Here is a 17840-nt window from a genome sequence, read left to right on the forward strand (position 1 = left end):
CAGACTTCTTGCCTTGTAAGACTTCAGAATCTGTGTGTACCAAGATCTTCTTGGAAAATTTGAAGCTATAGAATCGCCTGAACACTTACACTTTTTAATTAGTTTTATTTTTTTTTAGAAAATGCTGGTAGCATAGCTACCACAGGAAAAAAGTAAATGAGTGGAAAGCTCCATGGCAACGACATGGCATCTACTAGGGAAGCCTTTGAGTCCCTTGTCCTTGTACAATAGCAGTATACTTTGTGGAGCTACCATTATGGCGAGATTTGGTTTACCCCACTTTTCAACTATCTACCTCTAGATGAAGGGACTATTCTCTGGAATATAGAGTATTCCTGCAGAGAATGGCCGCTTCAAAGTTCACTACCCCCCACAATGAATACTGCCACGATCACCAGAATGTTGAGTTCGTCCAGTGCATGATCCCTTAGATTTCTCTCATCACCAGAAAGTTCCTTCATGGTTGGTTATTAATGTATGCTACCACTGCGGCACTGGCAGATTCAACTTTTATTGGCTTGCCCTTTAGAGGAGGTTGAGAATTCACAAAAGCATTTAAGACCATTCTTAGAACCAGAACATTGATAAGTAATTTCAACTCCTAATGGAACCATAGTCCCTGCAGCGGCACTGACGGGTGACCACCCCTCAGTCCTGTAGACTGGCATCTGTTGTTACGGTCCCAATATATGAATGGCCGACCTCTGTTGGGCCACCAGAGCAGTGAAGATCATGTCCTTGGGAACAACCTGATGAATTGACAGAATAAATGAAAATGTGATCTGTTTTATTTCAATAATAGTTGTACCTGGATCAACTCTCTCTAGTGAAACTGAGTAAACTGAACGTCGAAAATTTTTCCTAGAACTCTAATCCCTAGATGAACAGAAATCCATCTCTGCTGTATGGTAACCAAAAGTAGTACTAGAAAGGACTGAGCGGCTGAATTTTTGCTAGTTTATGAGTTACCCGTGTGTTTCTCAGATATGGGCAGTCATCTGTATATGGGCTCGGAGAAGTGCAGAGGAAACTGCTTTGACCTACAGATCACCCAAGTAAGGGATGATCGGCATGTTTCCTGCTCTCAAGATAGCTGCTTTTATCTTTTTAAAGACCTTTGGAGCGATCAGTGGGCCGAAAGAAAGAGCTCAAAATTGATAATGCTGTTTTCGGCACTGTTGATCCTCCCAGATTGGAATACGTAAATATGCATCCCTGATGTCCATGGACACCAGAAAGAATTCTTTCTTCTCCATGACACTGATCACCAATCTCAAAGACTCCATTTTGAACCTGTATAGTGAAAGATGTGAAATGAAGTCTTTCAGGTTCAAAAGTGTCCTGAAAGCACTACCTGATTTCCGCACTAGAAAACGTTTTTGAGTAAAATCCAAAAGCTTCCCGATTTCCAGAACAGGGATAATTACTCCTGAATAAAGTAAAGACTGTATGCTCTCAAGCAAGGCCTGTGTTTGCTTTGTTTACAGGAAGACCTGTGGTGAAGATCCACCTGGGAGGGGGCTTCAGAACATGCAGGATGTAGCCCTGATCAATGATCCATCGTACTCTGGAATCTAGTGTGGAATTGAACCACTGGTCACTGAAGACAAGAAAACAAGCTTGTCATGCTGATTGTTTACAGAGATACCAAGAATTGTTGAACCAATAAAATTAAAGACTGTAATTCTCTAAGTATAATCCTTTTTATAGTACTCTTTTATAACATTGAGGTGCTACTACTACTACTACTACTACACTAAAAGAGATATAGGAATGGAAGAATAGAACTTATAATTAAAATTAATTAGTGTGATAAAACTAGTGATGTAACAGTTAAAAATCGCGGAGAGCACCGATATTTCTATTATAAAATTTCAGTTCTTTGCATTGTTTGAGGTGTAGTTTAATTTACAAGCCATCCGATCTTTAATCTGCCCAGGGTATATTTACTAAACTGTGGGTTTAAAAAAGTGGAGATGTTGCCCATAGCAAGCTATCAGATTCTAGCTGTCATTTTGTTTTAGAATGCACTAAATAAATGATAACTAGGCAACATCTCCACTATTTCAAACCCACGGCTTAGTAAATATACCCCCCCTAATGTTAACATTTATTTATTGTTCATTCTAGATCCTCGGTTCATACAGGAATTAAAGTTAATGATGTTTGTTGTACTATGATTCTGCACTAATCTTTTTGATCGGTATTAATGCATATGCTTCATAAATATCAGTGACTTTGCTTCCATCTTCCACACAGTTCTTATAACAGGGAGGATGGTTAGTTTACTGTTATATATTTTATACATTCTTCCTTATAGTAGCCAATGAGTCTTAATGAAGGCACTACATTCATAAGACTCAATAGAAAGTGTGATCCCCATCAACTTAGCATGTTAGATCTTAAATCTAGTAATCTTATTTTAAATGTCTTGGTATAAATGTCAAGCGGCCACAAGATCAATAATCCACAATGTGGATGCTGATCTCAACGGTCTAGTGGATCAAAGTGTGTTTGGCATGTTACCACTCTATTTTTGCATAGTTAGATCAATGGATTCAAATATTTTATTATATTGACAGTATTATTTCTCATAATACTGTCAATATTCTAAACAGATTGCTCAAGTGTCCACCACTATGGATAGTTATCCCTGACTATCACATTGGATGGCTATTTCTAATCGTGATGCTTCACATAATCTGGGGAATAAATGGTGCTTGCCTGCTGCATCGAACTATTATTTCCTTGCGGTTGGAACCACATTTTAACTAACTGATTCACCTTTAAATCATTATGGATAGAACTAACAGAATCATAGTAAATCTAACATTAACATTAATACCTGTATGAACCAATTATCTAAAATGAACATTAAATCGATGTGAACATGGGGAGATTAATAATCTGATGGCTCATAAACCACACCACAAACAATACAAAGAACTGAAACAATATAGTAGAAATATTGGTGCACTTGAGCTTTATTAATTGATTGATTTTTACTGGTCACTTTTTACTACTATTTTGTTGATTTTATCTAATCAATTTTAAGGAATATGAAATAAAATAGTTTTTAACAATGAAATGAACAATCTATAAACAGACTGTATGTGCACTACAAAAATAAACTCTATTCTTCCATTCCATGCTGATTGCTTTGTGGCTGGTCTTTTACCTGACCTAGACTGGTTTCCCCTTTGCTTTCCTTGACAAGAAGTGGAGAATTTTCTCCTTGAAAGTTAAAAGAGAGAAACCTATGACCCTTCCATTTAAGAGTATTAACAGGGAAGAAAGATCTCCTTCTCCCTGTGGCCTGATAACTTCTTTGGTCTTGAGTTGGACAAAATTATCACCTGCAAATGGAAAGGACTCTAGAGTTGTTTTGGATTCTGCCTCAGCCTCCCATGCCTTGAACCAGAGGGGTCAGTCTGGCTCCCTCAACGGAGACCAAAATACAGTCCGCAATAAGGCCAGCATCCAAGGTGCACACATCACCTAAAAAAAGTCACATACCTCCCGGATATGATCCACTAAGGTCATTAATTATGACCGAAGTCTGCCATAGAGTAGGTATGTTCAGACCATTTTATAAACCAGGGCCAAAGCCAAAACGGGTCTAAGAGAGGACCCAGCAGCCACAAATAATGACTTTAGGAAAGATTCACATTTCCCATCTGAACCATCCTATCCTTTAGTGAGGCAGCATTCTGAATAGGAATGGTTGTAGTTGTTGACCACCAGGCAATAGGGGCATCTACCTTAGGAAGATATTCCCATTTTTTCCTATCATGTCCTGAAAATAACATGATAATAGGCTGCGTGAGATATTTTTTCTTTTATTAGGTTTAGACCATGCTTCGCCTCACAACTCATTTAACAAAGGAGAGGACAGAAAATAAAATGTATTGTTTCTTTTAAATAAACACTTCTCAGGAGACACAAGGTCATCTGTGTCCTAAATATTGAGGGTGTGACATACAGCTCCCATTAAGTTGTCAATGCCCAGTCTTTCAGAGGAATCCGCACACAAATATAATGCTTCCTTTACAGCAGAATCATTTGCTAATTCACCCTGCTGAGAGAAAAGTTAATTCAGAAACTTCCCATGACTGGACTACGGCACATGCCCGGTAAAACGCAAGAGAGGAGGAATCTTCTCCAAAAATGAGGAGACATTTGCCAAACCCTGAATCTATTTTAGCATCACTTTTGGTTGCTATTATAAACAACACTATCAAGTTGAAAGACAAACCCTCAAATCTTCTACAGTGGAGGAACATATGTAGAGCAAAACAGTATAGTACTGTCTAAAAAAGTACATTTATGATACACCCACTGCGCCACCAGATCCTTCCCTTTAGTGAAAACTCATTTCCTAGTAATGTATCGCACATTTTCCAGAGATATAATCGCAGTGTTCATTTTTACTCCATTATCTATACACATAACAATGCAACACTGAAAAAGGACGTTAGATTTTTCAAGGTGAAGGTGAACAAACATACATGTAAATGAACTTCTATATAATTTGCTGACAAGTATTAATTTACATGAAAGTTAACAGAGGTGGCAGCAAGTTTGTAAACTCTACAAATGAATTTGTGTTCGGTAACAGACCTTTTGCTAGTAATTCTTCATACTAACAACGTCCTTGAATTTTTATTTATTTATTTTTTCATCTTTTCTAATATCGATGCTCTACTCACTCAATATTAACACATTACTCACCGAGAATCTCGACCTGCTGTTTTATTCTTCAATGCTGCCTCATCTCCACACGAGCTGTCATCATCAGATTCTTCTGACTGGAGATCCTCCACCATGGACCGCAAGGGACCTGGTAAGTGGAATTAATAAACAGAAAAGTCTTCAACAAAACAATATTTACAACACAAAAAGCCTTAAAAAAGTTGTGGATATCAAGTCTTATGTCCACACTGACAATTCCAATACACTGTCCAAAAAGGTGACCTTCTTTATTTTATTTAAGGCAATATGTGTGTACCTTGGCTGTGATTTTGTGAAGGTTCAAAGTCTGACTCAGAGCTGGAGTCTGAACTGGAGCTGCTGTTCGATGGACTTGATGGAACCGACTTGAAACACCAATGAAAGAGATAATAAAAACAAGAAATAAAGAAGAAAACAAACGTTAACAAGCTGAAGTGGTAAAAGAATGCAACAGTGATTTAACACTAATCATTTCAACATATAAAAAGACAGATATCTCTATATATACACATTAGACATGCAGTCACACATTTCACCGTTATGAAGATGCATGGACAGTGAGCGTTCATATGGAGGAGAGGATGTAAATCATTTTCTAGTTGGGTATACAGATGTGGATTGGGACAAAGTAATCACTATAACAGTAATACAGATAGGAAATATGAAGCATGGCTTCATACTACCATCAAATTCGTTTCCAAAAATTAAAAAAATTAGACTCATTTACAAACCAGTAAAAAATTAAAAGGTACAGAAGCATTACCTCTGATTTTGATGATCCCTCATCATCAGAATTTGAATCCTCTGCCTCTACTGCTTTTTTAGCATCAGTATCTGGTTTGGGTCTATCTGCTTTACTTCCTGTTTTTTCCTTCACCGGTTTTTTGTCTGTGTAAGAAGAGCTGTTAGTGACAGTGGTATTGGTATTAGGAGGTCCACGAGGAGAAGTTCCAGAAACCACAAGTCCTTTGGAGGTTCCCTTCTTCGGCTTTTTGCTGCTAGATTTAGGAGAGTCTGTGTGTGGCGGCCTCTTACTGGAGGGTTTGGTGTCAGATGGACCCCCTTTTGGAGACATGTTCTCCAATTTGGGCTCTTTGAGGGCCATTTTTTGCTCCTTGAAAGCTACTTTAATAGGTGCCTTTTCATCCTTGGGTGGTTTGTTCTCAACTGGTTTTCGCGAGGAAGAGGATTCCTTAACTTGCTTGTTTACTTCACTGTCTTTACTTTTGTTTTCTGAATCTTTCCTCTGTCGCTCTCTGTGTTCTTTTGTTACTTTGTGGGGTTTTGATGTTTTGCTGCTGTCCTTGTTGCCATCCTGTAAAAAGAAATTGATGTCACTTTGTGCATTAAGGAAGAAACAATGTTTCATATTTATTAAGATAGTAGAAACAAATATTTAAAACTTAACACAAACCTTTGACCCATGTGATGACTGTTTAGCCTTCTTTGGGTCCGAAAAGGCAGATAGGGGTATTGTGGGCAACATGGGGTAGTCTGGGCTTGGTCTTGATACAGTCTCTGTTCCCTCTGGCATGACCATCACCTGCAATATAAAAAGCCTATTTATAAGGGTACATATATGTATGCAAGATGATGCAAAATGTTTACTTCCAGGGGAGTACATTTTTCATGTTTGTCGTGTTTTGAGAGGTTTGTGATCCTGGTGTTGGCCAAGATAAATGTATTTTGATAGCTGATTGAGATTTTCTTTCTCTTGGCTGCAAATCTGTAAAATGCAGAAACAGTACCACAATCAAGATGCAAGTGCCAAGATAAATGGCCATGGTTTTAAAAATATAACAAGTAATTTAAACTGGAATCTTCAGTGTAAATGCAGCTTTGGAGTCTATTGTACTCCTAGAAGTTTGCAGTACAGATACTAAATATGACTAAGCCATCTTTACTGGGTTCAATGTAGCTTTAGGTTAGCCCTGACTAGCTATTTGGCATTGGTGCATTAAGCCTTTGTTATCTGTGTGTTTGGATGAGAGGCAGGTAAGCAGATGTCTGTATGTAGAGCTACGTTGAATTGTAGTTCTCTCTATAAGAGCTCACCCCTCCTGCTTTGAGCAATTTCCTGCGGAACTCCTTGGTTGGATTATTGAATGTCAACTTCTCACAGCGCAAATGGTTTACTGGTGGATTCCCCTCCAGGTTCAGAAACAAATCGTAAGTGAAGCAAACTTTCTTAGGTTCTTCCTGTACAAAAAGAAAGGACAATTTGTATTTTACGCCGAAGGGTATATTGATACTCCAATAATAGCCATAGTATACACATCCTATACCTTATTTTTGAAGTACACTTCAATAGGCAAAATGAAGCCAGCATATCCAGTTTCTTCAACTTTGTATGGGGGTTCCTTGCACACTGCAAGAGGAAAGGCACAAAAAGGTGTTGCATGCTTGGACTTTCCATAACTATTAGGCTTCAGGGAAAAGTTCAAAATGGGTTTACACAAGAATACCATACTACAATAATAAACATAGTATATTTCAAACAATAGTAGCACAATCACACGCATAAAGAGAGGGACTAAAAGGGTGATTTAAATGAAATAGAAAGACTTCAACAACTCCCCACTGTTCCCCCAGGAAGGGTACAGTAAGTAGCTTATTACTCAGATGGGAAGCACACTTTTATGCCATAGCCTTTTAGCAGTACTCCTTCCTGGTATAGAGCACTGATGTAGAGCAGTGAGATGAATAAAAAGCAAGCATGCCAAGCTGAGTGATTAGCACACTAGTCCGATTAATAAGCTTGATGCCAGCACCGATTACCAGATCCAAGGCGAACACTGGAGGAGAGGGGAAATGTTTTGTATCAGCCTTTAATTATGTAATATCCCCTGGTACACAAGCTCTATAAGATCAAGAGTCAATTGTGTCCAATATTCTAGAAAGGACACATCCTCATTTTTATCCACTTGTAATGTTTAAGCACTTACAGCACTTTACAGACACTGCTCAGTCATTGGTAGAGGGCCATTAATACATGTTTGTAATGATTTAGATGCTTATACAATTAACACCATAGACAAGAAAAGAAACATAATTAACCCAGTATCAATGGCTTAACACTGCATTCCCCATGCAGCTGTAAATCAGTATTTTTGCCAAATTTGTATTTTTCCCTGAAATAAAATCTACAGGATTTCACAGAGATAGTCACAGACATAAAAGCATAAAAAGATGTTAGCATATTTGTATTTATTAATGCATTTGATATTTTTATTCTATAAAACAGCAGATTTGCACCACCAAGGGGCTAAAAAAATCTTAGCTGGCACAATTACCCTGAAAAAGATACAACTTTTAATGGGGTTGAAAGCTTATTTTACTCCTTCATTTCATACATTAACAGACCAAATTTCAAGTTTAGGAGGCATGCCAGTTCCATGCATTCATAGTCTACCCTGTTGAATTTTGTATTTATTTATTTTTTCGGGGGGCAGGGGGGAGCGTTTCAGGGTTAGGGACTGGGCTTTCTTCACATAGCATAGTCATAGAATTATCTTATTTATTTTAAAACCTTTGTATAGCCAAAACCAGGCAGGATATAAACAAAAAAAGTAAACATTTTCCATGATTCTTCACATAGTTATTTGCCATCAAAGCAACCCCAAAAATGAACCAAACTCAACGGGCTTGTTGTTCAGAATATAGTGGTGAAATATGTCTACTTTAGGCACTCCAAAAAAGCTATAGGTGCACGATCAACGGTACATAGCTTACATTTTATTAAAATATTCTCCATCTGCAAATAGTGTAAAGCATAAGTCTTTATGAAGGGAGAGGAAAAGAAGAATTTCCTTTATTATGGGTATGGCCAGTATTCATTCTGTGTGACACTCATGCATTTTGTATGAGAGTATGACACCCATGTAAAACATGGCAATGTCACTCAGAACAGGTAACACATTCTCATGGTGCTGCAAGTAAATTGGGGATGGACAGACTTGTAACTAGTTTTATATTTTATTTACCATTCAGTAAAACTTGTACCATAAAATCACAAGTAATCTCTTACTGCTGGCGTGATTTTTGAAGGAAATCCCCGAGGACATCACAATAACGTCGCCAGGTTTCCATAACAACCCCTCGGGGCATCTGAGACACCGTATGCCCATCAAGCTCTGTGTTTTACTGATCATTGCGCACAGGAGCATAATCAATCAGCTACTGTCCTTAACAGCCCAGGTGCCAGTCTGGCAGGGATGAGAGCAAAGCATCTGTCTGCTGTTCATTCAGAACCTAGATACACGCTCTGACGTACTACGGCCCAGAGCAAAAGGATGTATATCTATGATGGGGCAAATGGGAATACAAAATAATAACATGAGAAATGTGTTGCAACCATAGCAACCAATCAGATTTTAGCTGTGAACTGTCTGGCGTAAGTCAGTCTAACGAAAGGTAAAAGCTGGCTGGTTCCTATAGGTTACAGTACAATGGTTTACTTACATGACTATTAAATGAGCCTTATTTGGATGGGGGGCGATTTGATCAGATCACACAACAAAAACAGTTTTTTCCAATATAAATAAAAATTGGAAAACATTTTTAGTTTTGCTTTAGGAAGTTTTTCACAAAATAATTACTATATCCATTATAGGAGTGATGTACAAATGCATTGAAAAAGAGTTTCACAGAGTGCAAGAAGGCAAGGGCTTGTGGTCACTTACCACGCTTAGGTTTAGGGAAGCTGTCATGCAACCTGAACACCACTTTCTCTACAAAATGTTGTATGTCACACTGCTCAGGACCACGAACAAACACCATCCAGTCGTGGGTGAATCCGTCAGTAGTGGGTTTCTTCCTCAGCTGGGCACGGTGTCCCAGCTCCAGCTTCACCTGAACAGTACACTGCAGAAAGACATGGAGCCAAAGTCACTAAAACTTCTTAGAGACGGCTGGGCAGCAGACCTGCTAACTTGGGTCATAGGTATCATAGAAACATATAGATACAACTTCGCCAAGTTAAGTGAATTCTAAATTATTCAAATACATGTCTGACCATGTATTCATGGTCAAATGTATTACAAATTTGTACAAGTGCACAGCAATACACAGAAACATCACATAACTGTTGTAATGTAAATCAGTAGTCCATATAAATTACAAAGAATGAATGTAAATAATCAATGTAAAGCTCAAAATAATTGTTATTTCCCTTCTATAAAATGTCCAGAACAACATGGGAATCTGTTATTCAGGGCCAAAATTCTCTACCATATAACTCTTGGTCAATGCATTGCTCAAACTTGGAAGTTTCATTGCTTTACTCAGGAATGAGATGCGTTTTAAAAAAAAACATACTATTTTATTATAAGCAAGTATAAAGAATTTTACTTTGCATTGCAAATAAAAAAAATGCTCTCAAAAAGGCACAAGTCAACTCATGCACTTCTCTTGCCATCTGTCCAGCAGTAGGAACTCAATTCAAAGGCCTCACACAATACATGTGGAGTGCATATCAAAAAGGATGGTTAAAAGTTTCCAAGATATGAGGATCAACTCTCACAACCAATATATTTCCTGTTTACTTACAAAGTGCAGAATGGCAGACATAGCAATGTAATTCAAATGTGTATAACCATCATACAGACAAACATTCAATTTTTCACACAGAATAAGGCTATACTGTCATACTTTCCTTTACAAGTCAAGTTTCACATTTGCTATGAGAATCTCCCACCAAAGTTATCTAGACTCTGCTTTCTATGCTAAGAGGAAAGAAATTTGCATAGCAAATTACATTATTTGTTCTGACTCTACATTTTCCATAAACAATCAGGAGTTGAGATGCATAAATAAACACTGTGTAACATTAGTCCAATTACCTGAGCTGGACAGACAGACTTTCTCTATATTGCAGCATCCAATGTGAGGGAATAGGCAAGTAACTTACAATCTTCTAAGGTAACAAAAATGCTGTCACAAAGATTTTTTACTGTTTGTGATGAACAGAAATGTTTTAATGTTGAATTACAGTTAGCTAATTTTAAAAATGCTTAGGCAAAATTATTATACATTATAATTTTTTGAGAATTTAAAATTTCCCTTAGACCACTAGCATTACATACATGAACATAGAGCTCTCTCTATTTGATGGCTGGTATGACCATAAAATAGAAATCTATAAATACAAAGTAAAACCTCTTCCCCTTACGGACACGTACAATACAGTACTGCTAAGGAAAACATGAAACCATGCTTCTTAATGGTGAACTCTTCAAAAAAAATTATTTTGTTTCCAGCTACAGGCTGTACATAGCTTACTTTTATCTTTAGGTGGAGAAACCCTTTAAGAACGACTTCTTGCATGACAGCTAATACAACACCTTTATATGGCTTGATATAGACACAGCCACTAGAAAAACTAGCCTTTTCGGTCAAGAGTTTATACTATGGAAAGGTTCAATGGGTCCAAAGTCATAACATCTGAGAAAATACTCAGATCCCAAAAAGAATGAATTTCTGATATAAACAAAATCAACAGAAAGCAGGTTTACTAACTGCAGCTAGCAACAAATTTTCTCACACAAAAATGGCAGCGGCAATTTGAATGTTTAGAATTTTATTGGGAAGCTTGGCATAGACAAAGACAATCTTTACGGAGTGAAAAAAATAACTAGAAAACAATGTCATAAAAGAGAACTCTATAGGAATAAAAACTAGTCAAATTAAACTGGTCATTACCATAATAAAAGGTTGTTATGTATTATTTACTGGTATGTGAAATAGGTTAGAAATTAAGACACTATATGGCCACAATATTGTACATATTTTCCCTCAATGGCTATATGCAATCAGTCTCATGTATTCTAACAAGGTTATACTAATTTATGTAGTATAGCCTTAAAAGATAAAATACAATGGCGATGCTGAAAATTATAATGTTATACAATAATATTGTCTCAAACTAGTCAACACTAAGCAAGTCCAGACGTAAAGAAATTGTACTTGCGCAACTTTTTGCCACAACTCCTGTCATTTGCTTCAATTTCAATATCACGGAGGCCTGACCCTCCATTTTTCCCTTTAATGTCAAGCACTCTGCACCAGTTGAAATCTCTCACTAGGGCATTACTACAATTCCTCTAAACATCCATAGTTCATGGGCACAGCACCCCTATATCATCTACCTCATTCCCCAAATCCTCTCCCACCACCAATGAATCACATCCTTAATAACATTTTCTAAACGCGATTTTAAATGCAATTCTATTTTCAACAAATCTTAGCTTATATGTGCTAGAAAATTATAGAATGGTACTGACTTACTAGGTTAGGGACAGGCAATTATGATCAAGGAATCACCAAAGCCCAAAATGAACAAGAATATAACATGTGCTAATCAGTCTGACCCTAACTGGACCTTAAAGCTATGCTAAAATAGAAACAATGATAGAGTAAACACTCTATAACAAATAACAGAAGTACAGCCTATCATACTTCCTTAGTTAGCAAGATTATTTATAAAAAAAAAAGGACTAAAAGCCATCAAATTCAACCTATTCTTAAGGGATTATACTACACCTGTGAGATGTGCTCTTTAGTCACTAATGTCTGAAAGGGGCATTAAAGTAGGATGAATGGTTTCTAACTGGCTCATTCCAACTACTGAGTTCTAATGTTAACGCCACATTTAACATATTGGAACATAACCTATTCTTCATGCATTAGGTTTGCAAAAAGTACAACTGTACTGAATTAACAGATTGTATTGGTAAAAGTGCAATGCACAAAACATTTTATATTTTTAATGCAAATTCCTCTCAGACTTCAGGTAAAGTTTTGTAATCCACATGCTTAAATGTGTGATAGCAGCATTACTCTATGTACAATGGTCAACAAAGGGAAGGGAAGTTTGCTGGAAGTATTGTATTATGTAGAATGTAGACACAAAAGCTATTTGAAGAGTATTATTAAGCAAACAAACAAATATGTTTTGGTGTATCAGTCATGGTGTTTACCTTCTCCTGAACTTCCTACACATCCCTATTTCATGCCAAACCCCTCTCTTAGTGCTGTCCCTTACACTCACCTACTCATCCCTGTGAGCATTAACTTCTATCTATGCCCTTCCTAATTACGTTCTCTTATCCTGATCCATTCACTCTCCATTTTTCTACTTAACTTCCCCCTTTCTCTAATTACTACTCAGATATAGTTCACCTCTCTCCTGTCTGCCTGATGCCCCCCTTCTATCTGTTCTGTCTGACCCACTCCATCACACTCCCTCATCTACCTGACTCACTCCCTCACACTCCCCTGCCTGACCCTCCTCCCTCTCTCTCTCCCGCCTGACCCTCCTCCCTCTTTCTCTCTCCCGCCTGACCCTCCTCCCTCTTTCTCTCTCCCGCCTGACCCTCCTCCCCTCTTTCTCTCTCCCGCCTGACCCTCCTCCCTCCTTTCTCTCTCCCGCCTGACCCTCCTCCCTCTTTCTCCCGCCTGACCCTCCTCTCTCTCCTGCCTGACCCCCTCCCACTCTTCTGCCTGACCATCCTCCCTCTCTCTCGTCTGACCCGCCCCCCCCCCTCTCTCTCTCTCCCGCCTGACCCTCCTCTCCCTCTCCCCCGCCTGACCCTCCTCCCTCTCTCCCCCGACTGACCCTCCTTCCTCTCTCTCTTCCCTGCCTGACCCTCCACCCTCTCCCGCCTGACCCTCCTCCCTCTTTCTCTCTCCCGCCTGACCCTCCTCCCTCTTTCTCTCTCCCGCCTGACCCTCCTCCCTCTTTCTCTCTCCCGCCTGACCCTCCTCCCTCTTTCTCTCTCCCGCCTGACCCTCCTCTCTCTCCCGCCTGACCCTCCTCTCTCCCCCGCCTGACCCTCCTCTCTCCCCCGCCTGACCCTCCTCTCTCCCCAGCCTGACCCTCCTCCCTCACTCTCTCCCACCTGACCCTCCTCCCTCCCACCTGACCCTCCTCCCTCTCTCTCTCCTGACCCTCCTCCCTCTCCCCCGCCTGACCCTCCTCCCTCTCTCTCTCCCGCCTGACCCTCCACCCTCTTTCTCTCTCCCGCCTGACCCTCCTCCCTCTTTCTCTCTCCCGCCTGACCCTCCTCCCTCTTTCTCTCTCCCGCCTGACCCTCCTCCCTCTTTCTCTCTCCCGCCTGACCCTCCTCCCTCTTTCTCTCTCTTGACCCTCCTCTCCCTCTCCCGCCTGACCCTCCTCCCTCTCTCTCCCCCGCCTGACCCTCCTCCCTCTCTCTCTCCCCCGAATGACCCTCCTCCCTCCATCTCTCCTAACCCTCCTCCCTCCCTCGTCTGACCTGCCTCCCCCTCTCTCCCGCCTGACCCTCCTCCCTCTCTCCCACCTGACCCTCCTCCCCTGCCTGACCCTCCTCCCCCTCTCTCTCCCCCGCCTGACCGTTCTCCCGCCTGACCCTCCTCCCTCTCCGCCTGACCCTCCTCCCTCTCCCGCCTGACCCTCCTCCCTCTCACGCCTGACCCCCTCCCACTCTTCTGCCTGACCATCCTCCCTCTCTCTCTCCTGACCCTCCTCCCTCTCCCCCGCCTGACCCTCCTCCCTCTCTCTCTCCCGCCTGACCCTCCACCCTCTTTCTCTCTCCCGCCTGACCCTCCTCCCTCTTTCTCTCTCCCGCCTGACCCTCCTCCCTCTTTCTCTCTCCCGCCTGACCCTCCTCCCTCTTTCTCTCTCCCGCCTGACCCTCCTCCCTCTTTCTCTCTCTTGACCCTCCTCTCCCTCTCCCGCCTGACCCTCCTCCCTCTCTCTCCCCCGCCTGACCCTCCTCCCTCTCTCTCTCCCCCGAATGACCCTCCTCCCTCCATCTCTCCTAACCCTCCTCCCTCCCTCGTCTGACCTGCCTCCCCCTCTCTCCCGCCTGACCCTCCTCCCTCTCTCCCACCTGACCCTCCTCCCCTGCCTGACCCTCCTCCCCCTCTCTCTCCCCCGCCTGACCGTTCTCCCGCCTGACCCTCCTCCCTCTCCGCCTGACCCTCCTCCCTCTCCCGCCTGACCCTCCTCCCTCTCACGCCTGACCCCCTCCCACTCTTCTGCCTGACCATCCTCCCTCTCTCTCTCCTGACCCTCCTCCCCCTCTCACGCCTGACCCTCCTCCCTCTCCCCCGCCTGACCCTCCACCCTCTTTCTCTCTCCCGCCTGACCCTCCACCCTCTTTCTCTCTCCCGCCTGACCCTCCACCCTCTTTCTCTCTCCCGCCTGACCCTCCTCTCCCTCTCCCGCCTGACCCTCCTCCCTCTCTCTCCCCCGCCTGACCCTCCTCCCTCTCTCTCTCCCCCGAATGACCCTCCTCCCTCTCCCCCGCCTGACCCTCCACCCTCTTTCTCTCTCCCGCCTGACCCTCCACCCTCTTTCTCTCTCCCGCCTGACCCTCCACCCTCTTTCTCTCTCCCGCCTGACCCTCCTCTCCCTCTCCCGCCTGACCCTCCTCCCTCTCTCTCCCCCGCCTGACCCTCCTCCCTCTCTCTCTCCCCCGCCTGACCCTCCTCCCTCTCCCGCCTGACCCTCCTCCCTCTCCCGCCTGACCCTCCTCCCTCTCTCTCCCCCGCCTGACCCTCCTCCCTCTCTCTCTCCCCCGAATGACCCTCCTCCCTCCATCTCTCCTAACCCTCCTCCCTCCCTCGTCTGACCTGCCTCCCCCTCTCTCCCGCCTGACCCTTCTCCCTCTCTCCCACCTGACCCTCCTCCCCCGCCTGACCCTCCTCCCCCTCTCTCTCCCCCGCCTGACCGTTCTCCCGCCTGACCCTCCTCCCTCTCCGCCTGACCCTCCACCCTCTCCCGCCTGACCCTCCTCCCTCTCTCTCCCGCCTGACCCTCCTCCCTCTCTCTCCCGCCTGACCCTCCTCCCTCTCCCGCCTGACCCCCTCCCACTTTTCTGCCTGACCATCCTCCCTCTCTCTCCTGACCCTCCTCCCTCTCTCTCCTGACCCTCCTCCCTCTCTCTCCTGACCCTCCTCCCCCTCTCACGCCTGACCCTCCTCTCCCTCTCTCCCCCGCCTGACCCTCCTCCCTCTCTCTCACCCCCGCCTGACCCTCCTCCCTCTCTCACCCCCGCCTGACCCTCCACCCTCTCTCTCTCCCCCGCCTGACCCTCCACCCTCTCTCTCTCCTCCTGACCCTCCTCCCTCTCTCCCCCGCCTGACCCTCCTCCCTCTCTCCCCCGCCTGACCCTCCTCTCTCTCTCCCCCGCCTGACCCTCCTCCCTCTCTCCCCCGCCTGACCCTCCTCTCTCTCTCTCCCCTCTCTTTCCCCCGCCTGACCCTCCTCCCTCTCCCCCCCTATCTCTTCTGCCTGACTCTCCTCCCTCCTTCTCTCTCTCCTGCCTGACCCACTCTCTCTTCTTCCTGACTCTCCCTCTCTCTTCTGCCTGACTCTCCCTCTCTCCTGCCTGACCAGCTCTCGCACGCCAGACCCTCCTCCCCACCTGACCCCCTCCCTCCCTCCTTCCCACCTGACCCCCTCCCTCTCTCTCTCCTGCCTCACCCACTCTCTCCTGCCTGACCCTTCTCCCTCTCTCTCCCGCCTAACCCCCTCCCTGTCTCCCGACTGACCCTCCTCCCTCTCTTCTGACTGACCCCCTTCCCTTCTTCTCTCTGTCCTGCCTGACACACACTCTCTCTCTCCCGCCTGACACACACACACTCTCTCTCTCTCCCGCCTGACACACACACTCTCTCTCTCTCCCGCCTGACACACACACACACACTCTCTCTCTCTCGCCTGACACACACACACACACTCTCTCTCTCTCCCGCCTGACACACACACACACACACACACACACTCTCTCTCTCTCTCCCGCCTGACACACACACACACTCTCTCTCTCCCGCCTGACACACACACACTCTCTCCGGCCTGACACACACACACACTCTCTCTCTCTCCGGCCTGACACACACACACACTCTCTCCGGCCTGACACACACACACACACACACACTCTCTCTCTCTCCGGCCTGACACACACACACACACTCTCTCCCGCCTGACACACACACTCTCTCTCTCTCTGCTGCCTGACTCTCTCTCTCTCTCTGCTGACTGACTCTCTCACTCTCTCTCTCCTGACACTCTCTCTCTCTCTGCTGCCTGACTCTCTCTGCTGCCTGACTCTCTCTCTCACTCTCTGCTGCCTGACTCTCTCTCTCACTCTCTGCTGCCTGACTCTCTGCTGCCTGACTCTCTCCTGCCTGACTCTCTCTCTCCTGCCTGACTCTCTCTCTCCTGCCTGACTCTCTCTCTCTCTCTCCGGCCTGACTCTCTCTCTCCTGCCTGACTCTCTCTCTCTCTCTCCTGCCTGACTCTCTCTCGCTTTGTTTGCATTGCCATTTCTGTGCATCTGTCTCACAGGGCATATTTATTAAGCTTTATTAGCAGTATCTTTATCGGTTTCTCAGTGCCCATATTAAATGATCTTAATTCGTTTCCTATTAACGTATCACCTATCTAAAACTCAATCTCTATACGCCTATAAATGTTATCTACATTCAATCACTTGTGTTCAGTACCTAGTATCACCCCTCGGTACCTGCCTTTCTCTTTCAGTACCTGACTGTCCATGTCTCTGTGTTCAGATCGTCTTTCTCTCCTCCTTAGGTCTTCACGGCGCCTACGGCCACATCCTCCGCTACTACGGCCTCTTGTTCTAGCACCTTGACCAGCACAACGAGACAAGGAAAGCACAGATCCAGCAAGGCCCTACAGCCCCAGATTAGGCCCAAACCCCCTTCTATCCTTAATGGATCACTCCGATTGCAGATCCCAGAGCCGGGATACCGGAATGTACCACCTCGAATCTGACCAATCCGAGGGTTACAGTGGGCGGGGCTTCCTGTCAGGAAGGGACGAGAGAGAAAGAGGGGGAGGACAAACCTACTCGATAGGCGGGGATGGTGTGACTGACATAATCGCTGACTAATCGTTAGCTGTACTGTCGTTTCCATAGTAATAGCAGGTTCCGGCTCAACATTCCCAGTTTTATCGCTCCGCCTGCTATTACTGAAATAAGTAATTTATTGATATGTGATGGTATTGTTTGTGTTGCTGGAAAGCTGTCAATGCATTCGTGTTATATAGTCGTTCGTTAATAATGCTTAACCCATTTTAGAGTCATTAAGTTCCT

At 43.9% G+C, this 17840-nt stretch overlaps 1 protein-coding gene across 1 annotated transcript in view; it reads right to left on the reverse strand.

The window, feature by feature from the left end:
• The window catches only part of MLLT1 (MLLT1 super elongation complex subunit), a 37652-nt gene extending 20122 nt beyond the window's left edge, over nt 1–17530 (reverse strand). The window contains exons 1-8 of the mRNA XM_075204667.1: nt 17267–17530; nt 9414–9594; nt 7017–7099; nt 6787–6930; nt 6146–6274; nt 5495–6046; nt 5009–5096; nt 4732–4840 (exon numbers count right to left, since the gene is read on the reverse strand). Coding sequence (XP_075060768.1) covers nt 4732–4840; nt 5009–5096; nt 5495–6046; nt 6146–6274; nt 6787–6930; nt 7017–7099; nt 9414–9594; nt 17267–17278 — 1298 coding nt within the window. The 5' untranslated portion in view covers nt 17279–17530. The remainder of the gene's footprint in view (nt 1–4731; nt 4841–5008; nt 5097–5494; nt 6047–6145; nt 6275–6786; nt 6931–7016; nt 7100–9413; nt 9595–17266) is intronic.
• Nucleotides 17531–17840: the final 310 nt, after the last annotated feature.

Source organism: Mixophyes fleayi, chromosome 1, assembly GCF_038048845.1.
Source record: "Mixophyes fleayi isolate aMixFle1 chromosome 1, aMixFle1.hap1, whole genome shotgun sequence".
In the NCBI taxonomy this organism is placed as follows: Eukaryota; Metazoa; Chordata; class Amphibia; order Anura; family Limnodynastidae; genus Mixophyes; species Mixophyes fleayi.